The sequence below is a fragment of the Macrobrachium rosenbergii genome, chromosome 14 (assembly GCF_040412425.1).
Source record: "Macrobrachium rosenbergii isolate ZJJX-2024 chromosome 14, ASM4041242v1, whole genome shotgun sequence".
In the NCBI taxonomy this organism is placed as follows: Eukaryota; Metazoa; Arthropoda; class Malacostraca; order Decapoda; family Palaemonidae; genus Macrobrachium; species Macrobrachium rosenbergii.
Genome location: NC_089754.1, coordinates 7,687,803 through 7,705,302, shown reverse-complemented (window position 1 = coordinate 7,705,302; position 17,500 = coordinate 7,687,803). Strand labels below are relative to the sequence as shown.

The 17,500-nt window shown below is 36.8% G+C and overlaps 1 protein-coding gene and 1 long non-coding RNA gene across 9 annotated transcripts in view; one reads left to right on the top strand and one right to left on the bottom strand.

The window, feature by feature from the left end:
- Nucleotides 1-17,500, bottom strand: part of LOC136845709 (uncharacterized) — a 257,178-nt gene that overhangs the window by 188,039 nt on the left and 51,639 nt on the right. The window lies entirely within an intron of this gene.
- The window catches only part of LOC136845708 (uncharacterized), a 191,271-nt gene that overhangs the window by 162,350 nt on the left and 11,421 nt on the right, over nucleotides 1-17,500 (top strand). For all 8 annotated transcript variants that reach the window (XM_067115875.1, XM_067115878.1, XM_067115880.1 and 5 more), the window contains one exon: nucleotides 880-1,005. In XM_067115875.1, the coding sequence (XP_066971976.1) occupies nucleotides 880-1,005 (126 nt within the window). The remainder of the gene's footprint in view (nucleotides 1-879; nucleotides 1,006-17,500) is intronic.

Sequence of the window (17,500 nt, the reverse complement as noted above, 5' to 3'; positions counted from 1 at the left end):
AGGAATGATTTGTTTTCTTAATTTCAATTTGATTGAAGATGAATTAATAGTAAGTGTCAGTAACAGTCTAAATTTTCAAATATTTTTTTTCAGGTTAATTTTTGAAAATTGACTACTTAGTAATAAAGCATAATAATAATGTTTTAGATATGAAAAAGAAACTAGATAATGTATCACCGACTGGCAGGGCACAGTCTCGACAGGTATAGTAAGATCAAGCAACAGCGCCAGCAACAATAAAAGCTTGAATAGAAAATGTGTTAAGAGATAGAATGTAAGAGAAAATACAATAAAACATTTCGCATTCTTTGTAAAGCTTCGCATAAAATAAAGTAATTCTTTATAGAGAAAGTATCCTACAATCTCACTGAATAATATTGATGACCTTAGCAGAAGATGTACGCCGTTGCCTCATTAACGTTGCATTGTGTTTGACGTATTCCTTAAACCCCACCTGGCATGGTGGGATTCAGGAGAGATAAGATAAACGTGTATTGTCGAGGTATGATCTAAAATAGCTAGTATGATAGCCAGAGAAAGTAAAGCAACAGATTTAATGTCGAGGCACAAAACGGTATGCTGCATATCTTTTATCCAGTATTTCCACCTATGATTCGGCCGCCACCTGCGGGACACAGCAGCTGATATTTGGTTTGTGTCTCTGCATTTATTATTCAGTTTTTATGTTCATTATTTTCCCCGTGAAATTGATTCATTTATTTCTTCGTCCATTATTTAGTTCATTTTCTGTTTCTTCTTTGTTACTGCATTTGTTGGACATCTTTGCTACGGTCATTATTTATTTTGTTGTGCAACTAATGTTCGCGTCATTGATTGGTTTATTTATTGTTTCTCTTTTTGTCCTTGTTATGGCCTCAGCTGGGTCCCGAGGTCGAGGCCGAGTACAAACAGATGATTGAGGAGGACGAGAAGAGGTTCAAGGAACGCTGGGAAGAGTTGGGTCCCGAAGAGAGCCCAGAATCGCCTTCCTTCTACCATAGCAAGGTAAAGTGCCCTTTGTTTGTTTTGTCAACATTTTGTATTTTTAAGGGAGAACTCTGTAAAAAACTTGTTCATGTATGTGTGCATGTATATCTGCATGCATGCTTGCGTAAAAGTAGATCTGCCGTGCATACTTGTTTTTGTAAGTATTCGATGTATATTTATTAGTAATCCTACCAGCAGTTCCCCAAGAAAACCTTAATAAGAAAGAAATCCCTGCCCCAAAAATATATTATTTCAGTATATATATATATATATATATATATATATATATATATATATATATATATATATATATATATATATATATATATATATATATATATATATATATATATATACGTGTTTATTGTTTTTACAGTAGCTATGTTGTTCATTTAATCGATATCGGCATCAATGGCCCAGTTGTCACGATGCCAGATAACTCAGAATCATTCATTCGTTCATTCACCACCCCCCAAAAAAAAAAAACTTGCTCGGTAATTTATGCCCCTAATAATCTCAGCAGAAGCAGCATCCTTAGTAACTTGATTCAGCTCCAGGATACATACTCTACTCACTTCTGTTTTGGAACCCTGTATATCGCGGTTATGAAAGCCCCTCCCCCTTTTATTTTTTTTAATGTTTCAAACCTGTTATTAATGAAAAATTATGGAAGAAGAGAGTACGCTTTTCGTAAGAAGCATGGCACGTCTTCCTGAATCCATAATTAAACCTGGAGAAGTTCTTCATAATTTTTTATACGAGTTAAAGTATTTATTTGTATAATCGAATACTGGGACGTATGCCTTTGTAGAATGACATTTCATTATAGAAATCGATGAAGATATTTCTTACAGCGTTTCTCCGTTTAGTTTTATAGCAATTTGTTTGTGGTAACGTTACGTATATTGGCAATTCAACAGGCCGATGAATAAATAAAATAAAATTCAGGTCACGAAAAAGGAAGCGAGAAAAGGAAAAGAAACACAAATATAGACAAGGAAAAGGAAATGAAGAAATTAGAATTACAAGGACCAAAGAAGTCGTCGTTAGAGTTGAAGACAGTCCATTTTCCATGGGTCAGCGTGACGAAGTCCAGGAAGTGTCCGTCACGAAAGGGAGAATTTTTGAGAGAATTCGCTACGGACGCCGAAGTTAAATTGGCTGGAGGATATGCACATGTTTCAAGGAAGAACGAGATTACAGAAGAACTATAAGACTAAAGGGAAAGATGGGAAGACTCTTCCTTCGAATTGCGTACAATGAAAGGTTTTGGGTAGCCAATCGCAAATAAGAAAATAAAATATATTGCAATTTGCCGTTATGATAAGTGGTCCTTAGTAAATTTTTTTGAAAAATATGTGTTTGTATAGAAGAAGAAGAAGAAGAAGAAGAAGAAGAAGAAGAAGAAGAGAAACAAAAGGAAAAGACGGAGATAATGATGGGAAATGAGTCCTAGTGCTCGTCACGCGAAGCATCTGGTCTGCATGCAACCCTGCAAGCTTGTCTCCGTCATGCATGTGTCCACGATGATTGCATGAGTGTTCCTGAGCGCATATAGGTTGTCGTGAAAAGGTAGAAGCAAAAGAGAGAGAGAGAGAGAGAGAGAGAGAGAGAGAGAGAGAGAGAGAGAGAGAGAGAGAGAGAGAGAGAGATTATTTATTTAATAAATTTATTACGCCCAAAGACGTCAAACAAAGTTACATATTAGCAGTTACTTACAGTACATCAGAAATCAACAGAAAAAAATTACAGCATTGAATTATCAGTATATCAGTTACAAAAATAACATATATGAGATCGTATTCCATTAGAGAGAGAGAGAGAACAACAAAGCAGAGCAAGAGACAGGAAAGAAATCTCAGCAGCCTCCTTAAAGAAGACGAAATCAAATAAAATGATAAATTGCTGGTTTGAATTGCATAGCTGGCATTAAAATACTACATAGAAATGGAAGTATTTTGCGCCCCGAAATATTGCATTACTCTTATCTAGGTTTCTCCTTGTCTCTGTGTTTGTACAGTTTTCAAGAACGCTTTTGTAGCATATACGAATGAACAGTATGATGTCTGTGTGTGGTAACACATTGGCATTCACTCAGTAATGTTATTTTTTTCGTGATGTATTTTGAAAGCCTTACTTTCGACAGCTGTCCTGGACCATTTTGATAATGCATTATATCACAACTAGAAATGTTTTGTGTTTCCATGGGATATGTTATTGGCTTATTTTGATAGTGTTCATTTTCGTTCTTTTAACAAGTTAATTGGTAACGCACTAAACATGCAACCGAATATATATATATATATATATATATATATATATATATATATATATATATATATATATATATATATATATATAAATATTGAGGTACCTTTTACATATATATATATATAATATATATATATATATATATATATATATATATATATATATATATATATATACTCACATATATATTAATTTTATGTTCACGTGTGCGCGTTTGCAAACGTTTTTTTTGTATTCTAAAGTAAGCATCTGTGGAAAGGCTGTCAAAATGAATAAATAGAATATATATAACGTATGTATATTTATGTGTGTACGTATCTTTTTATGTAAGAAAAAATTACGGAAGCAATGTAAATAGTTTACTAAATAAACTAAAGATAACATAAAGATTATAAAAAGATATTAGGAGCTAAAACTATAAGCGCCATACACACACGGGTACACACACATATATAGATGTATATTTATATGATGATCATTTTGACACTTCTCATAGATGCTTACTTAAGGGCTATGTTTACACACACACACACACACACACACACACACACACACACACACATATATATATATATATATATACATATATATAGTAACTTTGTTTGACTTGAGTTGGTGGCTCGACCTTGTAATTTTCACTGATCTATTCCTTCTTAACATGCATTGTGTATATATAACGGTATTCTTAAGTTAATTTGTTCATTTTTGTAACTGTTTATACAGTTACTTGTTTCATCTTTGTATGAATCTGTTTATATATATATATATATATATATATATATATATATATATATATATACACACCTAATATTCCTTCACATACATACAAACATGCACACTTGTTACACATACATACATTTACATATATATATATATATATATATATATATATATATATATATATATATATATATATATATATATATATATATATATATGTGTGTGTGTGTAACAAGTGTGCATGTTTGTATGTATGTGAAGGAATATTATGTATATATATATATATATATATATATATATATATATATATATATATATATATATATATATATATATATATTTCATTCATTCATGCACTCATTCATTCTTTCATATACATACAAACAGGCACGCAAATGTATATGTAAATAGTTACATATACATATATATACATGTAAATAAATTCATAGAAAGATAATAGAATTATTGTTGAAACACTTATAAGATGAACAAATTATCTCAATAAAAGCGTTATTTTTGGGCAAAATTAGCTGTTCGAAGAGTAAAATAGTGAAATGTTTCCCTTTTCGTACAGGTAATTCTTCCGAAATATAACGCTATTTTGTACTTCATTTGTGTATTTTTATGGGTGCACTTTATTATCACAGACACACACACAATGAATATTTATGTACGAGTATGTATGTATGTGTGTGAGTGACCGTTCTGTTTCCGTGAGTTTAACTTTTTCCTTTCCTGCTGCTCGTTAGCACGGTTCACTCTTAAATGAATTCTTCGGATCTGCATATTATTACTAGCCCCTTTTAATCCCCCGTCCTTCGTCTATCATTGAAGAGCTTCAGTCTTTTGTATTCGTTGGTTATCATCACCGAAACTTGCTCTCACGAAAGTGCCTCTCAGTTCTCTCATCCCACCGGGTTATCCAACTTCTGCCTCTGTTGCCGCTCTTTGTGTTTCCCAGTCTCAGTACAATGCCTGAGGTTGCCCTTTCCTCAGTAAGTCTGTGATTTACTCCTTTCTCAGTCTGTATCATCGGTAACATTTACTCCTCACGCAGAAACCAAATTGATATTCATCATCTCTTGTTAAAGTTTTACGCTGACTCGTACTTATTCGTATTGTTAATACATGCCTTTATGTTTCTCTTCTTCCAGTCACTTTCAGAATCTTCTGCAAGTTTCTGCAACTTCTTACCGGCCTTATCTATCAACAAGAAATATTTTTATTCCACTTTTATAAGTCTCTTACCCAGCAAATTTTAATATATGTAGAATTTTATGAGTTTCTGTAACTTCGATCTTCACTTCATTTACATACCTAATAATAAGCCACAAAGACAAAAAAGAGAGAGAGAAAAGTGAAGCTTCCTGCTATACCAAACCAATCACAGTCTTTTATGCAAACCTCATGTGTACCCTAGGTCCGAATGACCCTTGAAACTATGTGCTGTGCATGTTTCTTTACACTCGACATGAATTATTTTCGAGCCTTCATGTGTCACCAGCAAAATTTTCACTTTCCAGACTTCTTAGAAACAGTTTCCTTTGTAAACACTTGATCTATATAATAATCTCCTTGTCTGAAACACCTTATATTGAACTCCTGCCTCTTGCTTATCTGGCAAATCGTTAATAATTCTCATCTAAATTTCACTTTTAATAATTAATTACCAGGTCTATCTAGGCCACTCGTATTACCATTATACGCAGCTAGTTACCTTTCAACCAATCGTCCAGTGAAATAACAATTTCAACTTTAAAAGCCCTTGTAGAACTGTTTCTACAAGACCAACTTCTTCCCCAGTATCTGTTTACATTTACAATTTGAAAAGTCTTTACCTCTACTGTAAATATTTCCGCAATTTAGAATCGTTAGATCATTTTACTTGAATTATTATACCTGGATTTTTGGTTTATAAAATATCCCAGAAATTACGAGTATGATCATAGCACTATCTAAATGTGTTTTTTTAATGGTAGTTGAAGTTAGATTTTTTGAAATATTCTGTTTAGTGACAAATTGTAACAGACAAAATATTACCTGTTTTCTTTAGTGGAATATTGTTGATGTACGCCCAAAGCCACATATCTACAATTTGAATTGAATCCAGAATATTCTGGGAGGCAGCACCAAAAGAAAGAACAAAGAGAAAAGAGATGCGAAGTAAAAGAAGGAACCGAAATAAAGGCCTGGCCAACCTTTTCACTAATGCAGCTCTTTATCCTTCTAAAGCGGTAAAGAGCAAAAGAAGTTTTTTTTTTCTTCCACAAGGCCCACATCAGATAAAGCTGCAATCCGAGTTAACAGGAAAAAAGGGCGAAGGAATAAAGAGAAAAAAAGGCAATGGTGATAACTCTAAAACAACGATGAGGGACAATGGAGTTCAGTGTTTTATAGACCATAAAAAGGGGAATAAAGACGGGCAGTAAGGAAGGGCCAAAGAAGGAAAAGAGAAAAGAACAAATACAGCTTACATTGAAATAGGAAAAGAAAAATCCGAAAGAAAAAATATAGCCTCGAGATGCAGTCTCAGAGTCGTGGAGAATTATTCCTATGTCGCAATGCGAATGTCTCATGTAGTATCATAAGCCTTATGCAAAAAATGAACGCGACTGTGTACAACTATATTTAGGTGCACATCATATGTAATTTAATTCATGGTAGATAATATGCATTACATTTCTCAGACAAATGTCCATGTTGCTGCTGGTGTCTTTGTTATTTCTAAACAGGAAAGAAGTTCGTAACTTCCGTACTGGCGCATACACAGACACAATATATATATATATATATATATATATATATATATATATATATATATATATATATATATATATATATATATCTATGTGTGTGTTAATATAAAAATGTGTGTTAATAAGAATAACGAGAACTAGTGTTCTTGTGCGGGTGCACACCTGCATGTACTCGTATGTTCCTAAAAATAGCGACATTCCTTCCTGTGTAAACTGAGTTTATATATATTTTACGATTTAACCTGGGGAAAAGCTATCATGAGCCAGTTATAGACTAAATGAATGGTTTTATTACTTACCTCAATATTTGTATAATATCTGATTGCCGTTGATTCAGGAAATCGTAAAAAACAAAGAAAAGGGAGAATATAACTGAGCTGAGGGCTCTACTCACGAGGCTGTTGTATACAAAATACTTTAGGGTAAGTTTAAGATTATGTATATTTACATTAAATGAACAATCAGAAGGTGAAATAAACTACTCGTGCAGGCAAGGCGTGGGAGAGTAATTATAACTGTGAACACTTGAAGGTAGATCCATCGATGTGGCGATGCTGATTCACGAAGGGCAAGGCACAATCAAAGAAGAATTCCACGAGGATCCCTCTGTAAACAGAGAGATTTACAAATTAAAGGCCAGTTAGGACACAGTTAAATATGCATAGGACAAGGCAGTGCACAGAGGGTGCCAAGGATGCCTTGAACACACGATTTTACGTAATTACTCAAACACTGGAATTTTCGTAACACTGCTCCAACAAGGCAAGGTTAATATGGAAAGAGTGGCACTTATAAATGAAAATAGGAAGTATAGGGCGAGAATTAAAACAGTGTGACTGGATGAAAAGAACCTTTGCAACAGATCACTTTACCTTATAGAAGAGGTGGCTTCAGCGTGGGTAATGGCGGTGGAGGGGCTGAAACGGCTTCACTGGTAAGAATAATAAGGCCCCCCTACAAGATAGGAGTACGTGGTGGAGGCATGGTGCTCTGAAGGAAGCGGAATGCAAAAGAATGCAAAGGGTGGATGTGACTTGCTTGCGTCCAGATCAGTCTCTAACTCTCATTCCTTTGGTGAGGCCCTTTTAAGACCTTAGGTCAGGGATTATGATGCTTTCCTCATGCAGGTGAGGTTAGTGTCGTTTCCCTATGAGCGCACACTTCATTTGAATCACGGGTCGCCTCGTGGTGAGCCCATTCCAGGTGTTCCTAGGAGCACACCTTTTAATTTTTTTCTGCCTCTCGCCAGAAATTGATCTCCTCCCACCTCGGGTTCTGAAAACAATGGGCTTCCCAGAGGCATGTGTTAAAACAGAGAAAGTTGGAGAGATGTACAGAGTGCAATTAACGGATTTAGGGAGGGGCCAATATTCCTTTCTCCCTTCCTTGTCAGGCAATGCTAAGCAATGCACTGTATTTTAATTTCTCAGCTTTAAATTAAGTGTTTGGTAGCTGGGATGCTTGGAAGAAGATGTATATATATATATATATATATATATATATATATATATATATATATATATATATATATATATATATATATATATATATATATATATATATATATACATACACACACACATACATACAGAGTAACACGAGTTTATGCAAATATTTTGGGAAATGAAAGGAAAAGTCATTCTGAGCAGAAAATGTTCCATAAACATACATTTTAAGGCTTCGTTTGTCGGTGAGGTGAATTTTTAAAACAGCCTTTATCATTAAATGGGCAAGTAAGCAGGCGCTTATGGGATGTCGGAGTGTGTAGTCAGGGATATGGGGGGAAGGGTTGATGAAGTGCATTAGGTAACTCAATTGCTAGCCTTTTAATTAAGATTTTCTGATGCAGATTATTGAAAAATGTAACATTACAGTCCCTTCAACTAGTAAATCACCTGTGAACAGACTTCATGTAACTAATTTTAATGATTAGTTCTACATATAGGGAAAGTATTGTAAATGCTGCTTGGCAACATTTATTTGTGATCGTTGAATTCTAGTGCAAACTGCCTGCCGCCTCGTCACAGAATTGTTTAATCAGGAGTCAGGACCAGGCCTATGCCTATGGTGAATGAGTGATAGTGACAGTAATCATGATGACAAGGGAATGTAGGTAGGGAGGATACTGCACTTTGAACAATGTCTGCTTTTTACCCCTTTTGATTACTGCACGAATAGGCTACCTTTGACAGGAAAGAATGAAGAAAGTGAATTTTCCATAATGTTCCCATTCTTTTTAATCTGACAGAGACGAAACGTTTTATAGGTGCGTTTTTTCCTTTGACTGGTGTGTGATGAGTACTTTTGATGGAGAAGGAGAGATTTTTGATAATATGTTTAAATCTTTGATTAATGCTTAATGAATGGGCCTATCTATGATGGAGAGGAGATTCTATTAGGCATGCTTTTCTTTCCTTTATCGGAGTCCACTGAATACCATTGATGGAGAGGAAGGTTTCAATGATGCATGCATTTTTTTTCCCTTTGTTCAGTATCTACAGAATACATTTGATTTTCTTTTTTGTACAACAGTGGAGTTCACAACCATGTAATCTAGAAATGGAACTGTTGCAAAACCCATAAATAAACATCCTATATGAATATTTCACATTACTGGAATGGAAAGGCATTGTCTCCAGTTTCTTGCTCCCAAAATGAATCTGGAATTTGACACTTGTAAACTGAACACACTCACTTATCTTGGCGGGAAAGCAAGACTGTGCATAGTAACAAGTGAACTGATTAGCTCCATCCCCCTCCCCCCGCCCCATATCCCTGACTACTCACTCCGACATTCTGTACGCCATCTTACTTGCCTGTTTAATGATAACAGTTATTTTAAAATTTCACCTCACCAACAAAACGAAGTCTTAAAATGCATATGTGGATAGAACATTTTCTGTTCACAATGACTTTTTCTTGTATTTCCCAAAATATTTGCATAAACTCATGTTACACCGTTTATATGTATGTGTATGTATCTTATATATAAGAGGGGATGTTTGTTTGTATGTTTGTATGCTATAGAAATCCGAACCACTTGGCTGATTTAGACAAAATTTGGCACATGGCCATCGTTTGACCCAACTTAGATAACAGGGTAGGTTTCAAATCCGTACTCCCTTTCCCTTCCCCCATCCTCATTCCCTTTGTAACTTATGTGGTAACTGCTTGACCGATCTTGACAAAATTTGGCAAGTGGCCGTCACTTGACCCAACTTGGATAATAAGGGTAGGTTTCAAATCCATACCCCCTTCCCCTTCCCCCATCTCCCTTCCCTCTGTAACTTATGTGGTAACTGCTTGACCGATCTAGAAAAAAAATTTGGCATGTGGCCATCATTTGACCCAACTTAGATAATAGGGGACATTTCAAACCTGGACTCCTTCCCCTTCCCCCTTCCCTTTGTAACTTATGTGGCAACCGTTTGACTGATCTAGACAAAGTTTGGGACATGGCCATCATTTGACCCAACTTAGAGAGGAGGGTAGGTTTCAAACCCGTGCTCCCTTCCCCTTCCCCCATCCCTTTGAAATTTACGTGGTAACAGCTTGCCAGATCTAGACAATATTTGGCATGTGGCCATCATTTGACCCAACTTAGATGATAGGATAGGTCTCAAACCTGTACCCCCTTTACCTTCTCCCATCCCCTTTCCCTTTGTAACTTATATGGTAACCGCATGACCAATCTAGACAAAATATGGCACGAGGCCATCATTTGATCCAACTTAGATAACAGGGTAGATTTCAAACCTGTACCCCCTTCCCCTTCCCCCATCCCCTTCCGTTTGTAACTTATGTTTTAACCACTTGCCAGGTCTAAACAAAATCTGGGATGTGGCCATCATTTGACCCAACTTAGATAACAGGGTAGGTTTCAAACCTGTACCCCCTTCCCCCTTCCCTTTGTAACTTATGTGGTAACCACTTGCCAGATCTAGACAAAATCTGGGACGTGGCCATCATTTGACTCAACTGAGATAATACTGTAGGGTAGGTTTCAAACCTGTACCCACTTCCCCTTCCCTTTATAACTTATGAGGTAACCATTTGCCTAGTCTAGACAAAATTTGGCATGTGGTCGTCATTCGACCCAATTTTGATAACTGGGTAGGTTTCAAACCCGTACCCCTTTCCCTTTCCCCATCCCACTTCCCCCTTCCCTTTGTAACTTATGTGGTAACTGCTCGACTGATCTAGACAAAATTTGGCACATGGCCATCATTTGACCCAGCACAGATATAGATAATAGGGCAGGTTTCAAACCCGTAACCCCCTTCCCCTTTCCCTTTCTCCCGCCCCCTTCCCCCTTCCCTTTTTAAGTTATGTGGTAACCACTTGCCAGATCTAGACAAAATTTGGCATGTGGCCATCATTTGACCCAACTTAGATGATAGGGTAGGTTTTTAACCTGTACCTCACTCCCTTTGTAACTTATGTGGTAACCACTTAACCAATCTAGACAAAATTTGACAAGTGGCCATCATTTGACTCAACTTAGATAATAGGGTAGGTTTCAAACTTGTACCCCCTTCCCCTTTCCCTTTGTAACTTATGTGGTAACTGCTTAACTGGTCTAGACAAAATTTGGCCTTGGCCATCATTTGACCCAACTTAAATAATAGGGTAGGTTTCAAACCTGTACCCCTTCCCCTTCCCCTTTGTAACTTATGTGGTAAGCACTTGACCAATCTAGACAAAATTTGGGATGTGACCATCATTCTACCCAACTTAGATAATGGGTAGGTTTCAAATCCATACTCTCTTCCCCTTCCTTATCCCCCTTCCCCCTTCCCTTGGTAACATATGTAGTAAATTAACTCTACGGTTTTATCATACCTCATTTCATGTACTGGGTACCATAGAAATATATTATGGAAAATGCTTTTCTTTCCTGTGATTAATAATTCTGTATCAAGGTTTGTGTTTAGGTTTAGTGGGAGGTTTGTTTAGATTTAGTGGGGGTGTGTGTTTAGGTTTAGTGGGGATGTGTTTACATTTAGCAGGGGGTGTGTTTAGGTTTGACAGGAGAGCCTCGATGGCTCGGTCGGTAGAGCAGCAGCCTAGGACTTCATAGAGGTCTGTAGCGTGGGTTCAAATCTGCAGCCGACTGGTCAGAGAGGTGGACACTTTGCTATCTGTGTAGACACCCCGGGATTATGTATTTAATCAATGGATAGGTTTGCTGAAAGCAAATGGGTGTTACAGACTAATACACACATAAACAAAGCCACTCCAACATCTTCTAAAAATATAACAGACACCTCACGCGTCTCGAACTGTCAACCTAACCGTCCAGTTCTCCTCACTGCTGGGAGAAAGGGAGCTGGGGATTTGGTATGATACATGTACACATTTGTTACCGGGGTCTAAGTGATGTCAGGCAGGGCAGCCGATCGAGGCTACGGCCTACCCCAACGCCAAATCAAAGTCCTTCAAAAAAGAAGGCATCGTACTTACCCCATATAAAAATGGGAAAAAGCACGTTAAAAAACGAAAAAAACGAAGTGTTTATGTTTGACAGGGTGTGTGTTTAGGTTTAGTGCAGGTTGTTAGGGTGTGCTTAGGTTTTAGTGGGGATGTTTCAGTTAGGTTGGGGGTGTGGTTAGGCTAGTGGGGTGTAAATGGGACAGTCAGCACAGTAATATCTGGATAAAATGAATTGTCACAACAGTAATACCTGGATAAAAGGGACATCAGCACAGTAATAACTGGATAAAAGGGGCAGTCAGCATAGTAATACATGTGGGACAGTCACCACAGTAATGCCTGGATAAAATAGACAGTCACCACAGTAGTACCTGGATAAAATGGACAGTCACCATAGTAATACCTGGATAAAAGGGACAGTCACCGCAGTAATCCTTGGATAAAAGTGACAGACAGTACAGTAATAAATTACATGGATAAATGCGACGGTCACAACAGTAATACCATCTGGAAAAAAGGGACAGTCAGCATAGTAATACCTGGATAAATGGGACAATTACGACAGTAATACCACCTGAATAAAAGGAACAGTCAGCACAGTAATACCTGGGTAAATGGGACAGTCACCACAGTAATATCTGGATAAAATGGACAGTCACCCAAGTAGAACCTGGATAAAAAGGACAGACAGAACTGTAATGCACGGATGAATTGGACAGTCACTACAGTAATACCTGGGGGACAGTCACCACAGTAATGTCTGGATAAAATGGACAGTCACTTAAGTAATACCTGGATAAAAAGGACAGTCAGTACAGTAATACCTGGATAAAAGTTACAGGCAGCACAGTACTGTAATACCTGGATAAATGGGACAGTCACCACAGTAATACCTGGATAAAAGGGACAGTCACCACAGTAATGTCAGGATAAAAGGGACAGTCAGCACAGTAATGCCTGGGTAAAATGGACAGTCAGCACAGTAATACTTGGATAAATGGGACAGTCAGCACAGTAATACATGGGTAAGTGGGACAGTCACCACAGTAATACCTGGATAAAAGGGACAGTCAGCACAGTAATACCTAGATAAATGGGAAAGTCAGTAGATTAGTACTTGGATAAGAAGGACAGTCACAACAGTAACATCTGGATAAATGGGACAGTCAGCACAGTAAAAACTGGATAAATGGGACAGTCACTACAGTAATACCTGGACAAGAGGAACAATCAGTACAGTCATAACTGGATAAAAGCTACAGTCACCACTGTAATAACTGGATAAATGGGACAGTCACCACTGTAATATCTGGATAAATGGGACAGTCAGCAATATCATATTGGGATAAAAAGGACAGTTAGTACTGTAATTTCTGGATAAAAGGGACAGTCAGTACAGTCATACCTGGATAAAAGCTACACTCACCACTGTCATACCTGGATAAATGGGACAGTCACCCCAGTAATATCTGGATAAATGGAACAGTCAGCAAGGTAATATCTTGATAAAAGGGACAGTTAGTGCAGTAATTTCTGGATAAATGGGACAGTCGGTACAGTCATACCTGGATAAAAACTACAGTCACCACTGTAATACCTGGATAAATGGGACAGGCACCACAGTAATACCTGGATAAATGGGACAGTCAGCACTGCAATATTTGGATAAAAGGGACAGTCAGCACAGTAATTTCTGGATAAAACGGACAGTCAGTGCAAGGAGGTGCAGGAAAATTTTTCTGAGTTCTTCAGTTTTCCTGGGCAGTGCTGGGTTGGTCAGTTAGTGTATATATATATATATATATATATATATATATATATATATATATATATATATATATATATATATATATATATATATATATATATATGTGTGTGTGTGTGTGTGTGTGTGTGTGTGTGTGTGTGTGTGTGTGTTAAGGAATAGGTAGACCAGTACTTGAGGAAACATTCTTTATTGCGACTAATTTCGAGGTTCTAACATACCCCATCATCAGGCATCTAAAAATAACAAATAAATACAGTGGAAAAAACACCCACAAAAATAAAATAAAATTAAACACATGAGAACTAACTACCAAGAATTAAAATAGAACAGTACCGTTTAACCTATAAAAGCAAGAGTCAAGAGAGGAATAAAAGATAGACAGAATTTAAAACAAAGCAACTCAACTAACCGTTCATTATTAGAGTGAATGGTTTTTCTCTGATGGTATATAATGTTTCACTTGTGGTTAGCTCCGCATCACTAGACCGGCTGGCAAATATAGAAACAGAATCTATACTCAGAGGATGGTCATGCCGATGGGAATGCTCACGAATGGCACTAAATGCTTGTACATGTCTATAAGTATGCATGTAGTTGCTGTATACATGTCTATAAGTATACATGTAATTGCTGTAATGCAACTTATATTGGTAAATCAAAGCTCCAGTTTCGGGTCCGTGCCTTTGAACACCTAGGCCGATCAATTAGAACAAACAGGCCACTTAACAAACAAGCATTTAGTGGATCGTGAACATTCCCATCGGCATGACCATCCTCTGAGTATACTGTAGATTCTGTTTCTATATTTGCCAGCCGGTCTAGTGATGTGGAGCTAGCCACATCAGAGAAAAACCATTCTTTCTAATAATGGACGGTCAGTTGAGCTGCTTTGTTTTAAATTCTGTGTCTATCTTCTGTCTCTATCTTTTATTCCTCTCCTGACTCTTGCTTTTATAGGTTAAACGGTACTGTTCGATTTTAATTTTTGGTAGTTAGTTCTCACGTGTTTAATTTTATTGTATTTTAGTGAATTTTTTTTTTCATTGTATTTATTTGTTTTTTGATGCCTGATGATGGGGTATATTAGAACATCGAAACTAGCCTTAATAAAGAATGTTTCCCCAAGTACTAGTCTACCTATTCCTTGTTCGACTCCGCTTTCCACTGAATTCTTCTGTTGCATCTATCTATCTATCTGTCTATCTATCTACCCATATATATATATATATATATATATATATATATATATATATATATATATAGGCTATATATATATATATATATATATATATATATATATATATATATATATATATATATATTTTTGTGTGTGTGTTACAAATTCATATGTAAATTTTTTCTGAAATATTAAGCCACTAATACCCATTAATATTGAATTCACACTACTTTGGTAATTATATATGTTAAGCGCAAGTGCCCATGCCACCTTAGTCGAAAAGTTAACCGTCTACGTTTTAGTGCAACCCAAAAAGCAAAGGTTCGTATCTTAGCAGGAGCAATGCACATATATGAATCTCTAGGTAAAATGAATCTGAAAAAAGGTGTGTGTGGCTTGAGACTTGACCGGCAATTAACTTTAGGAAATAAAGGCGAAAGAGCTTGCACTCCGTTTTTCACTTTCCTCGTTGTAATTGTAAATGAGCCTATACACTAGAGGCTGCAAAGAACGTTTTCCTTTGCGGTTCACGTGCGTTTGTGAAGAGTAGATGAATTTAGAAATCTTGAAAGTGTATTACCAGTAACATGCTTTCAGAGAACTATGCAGAATTACGAACATCGACAAAAGTGCATCGTTATCAAAAGTCTATGGAAAATGAGATTATGAATTTCTGGTCGAGACGTTTGGAATTGGGATTTACTAATAAGCTGAGTACGCATTATAATGAGATACCTCATAACATAAAAAAAATACCCGTTTTATTATTGTAGAACTAATATGTAGGTTTTTGTAACAAATAAATTGAGACGGGGAAAATCGAAGGGAAGTAATCAAATAAGCAGCTTTTAGATACATTTATAAATAAAATGAATTGAGGCCCACCGACTCAAACGCCATCTCTTCAGAATACTGTGAACGTCAGAGACTAAACCAGTACACGGAAATATCACACACACACACACACAGAGAGAGAGAGAGAGAGAGAGAGAGAGAGAGAGAGAGAGAGAGAGAGAGAGATGATGGGTAAATAGACCATAGACGTGACGGAGGTAGGGGATCCAGCGACACGAAAGGTCGTAGGTCATGAGCTAGGAGACATGACTGCACTTAGGGTCGTGAAGAAGGTTGAAAGGGCTCCTCGGAGCTATTTGTGTTCGCGTGGAAGGGCGAAGTGGATTGGGAAGGATACGGAGAGTCGGGAGGAGAGTTTCGGATTGTAATCGTGAAAAGTTGAACAAAATAGGAGCACAAACAACAGAAAACTCAATTATTCGCAGCAGTTTAAAGTAATACTAAGGTTCTTGGTTGGGCAAAGTGAGGGGGCTCTAGTTTTGGATAGCGTGTGAGGTGTAAAATAGAACGCTTAGTTAAAAAGATGGAACTCATATCCAAAGGCGTGTACATTTCTGGCTTCCTTTTTTCCCCTTATTCATGGGTTTCTCTGGCGTTTCTTGTATTCGTTATCTTCATCTGTCTTCTATTCTTCCCCCCATCTTGTTATTCTGTTTTCGAATTTGTCATCATATTTCTCTAAACTGTTATTGAAATTTAGTGGCCTTTTATGCTATTTAAATGTGAATGCTTGTTGTATCTTGATTAGTCATTGTAACACTGTAGTAATTCAGGATCAAATGAATAGAACTCATTATTACCTTAGTACGTTATATAAAAAGGGAAATTTCTTTTGCGCTTCATAATTTGGCGGTGGTAAAATTCCACGTCTGCATACCTTTCTTGTATGTTTGTGTGTGTCACAGAGAGAGAGAGAGAGAGAGAGAGAGAGAGAGAGAGAGAGAGAGAGAGAGAGAGAGCAGAATCAGAATCGTGGTCTATAAGGGGACAGATTATCTTAAGTAGGCGAAAAGCTCTTGTTCAGTGATAATTATTTCATAAAACTCTTACATCCACAATTCTGGTGGGATGAATGTTTACAGCAGGTGAACGAGAGAGGTAGCACACCATAGCATCGCATCCTTCCACACTTTTTCCCCGCGGTCGACGACTGTAGGGATACCTCACAAGAGATTTCTTGCTTTGATTTCGTGACTCGGGCCTTAGCCAATCAGAGAAACAAAGGTTTGTTTGGAAAAAAAGGTGTCGAGACCTTTTCCACTTACGGAGAAAAAGAAACATGCGCGGAAAAATCCTTCGCATGACGACTGATTTACCTGGTACATTTGCTCACTGGCCACAGATAGTAAGTTAGTGTCTGGGTGATAATCTCTCTCGCTCTATCTCTCTCTCTCTCTAGACTATATACACATGTTCGCAAGCTAAGTACTAGCAATATTTTTCATAATTAAGAAACAGCTTCTCCGTTGTTGATAAAATTAGGGCCTACTACAGTGAATAATAATTATTAGTAAAAGAGTTTACATACTGCAT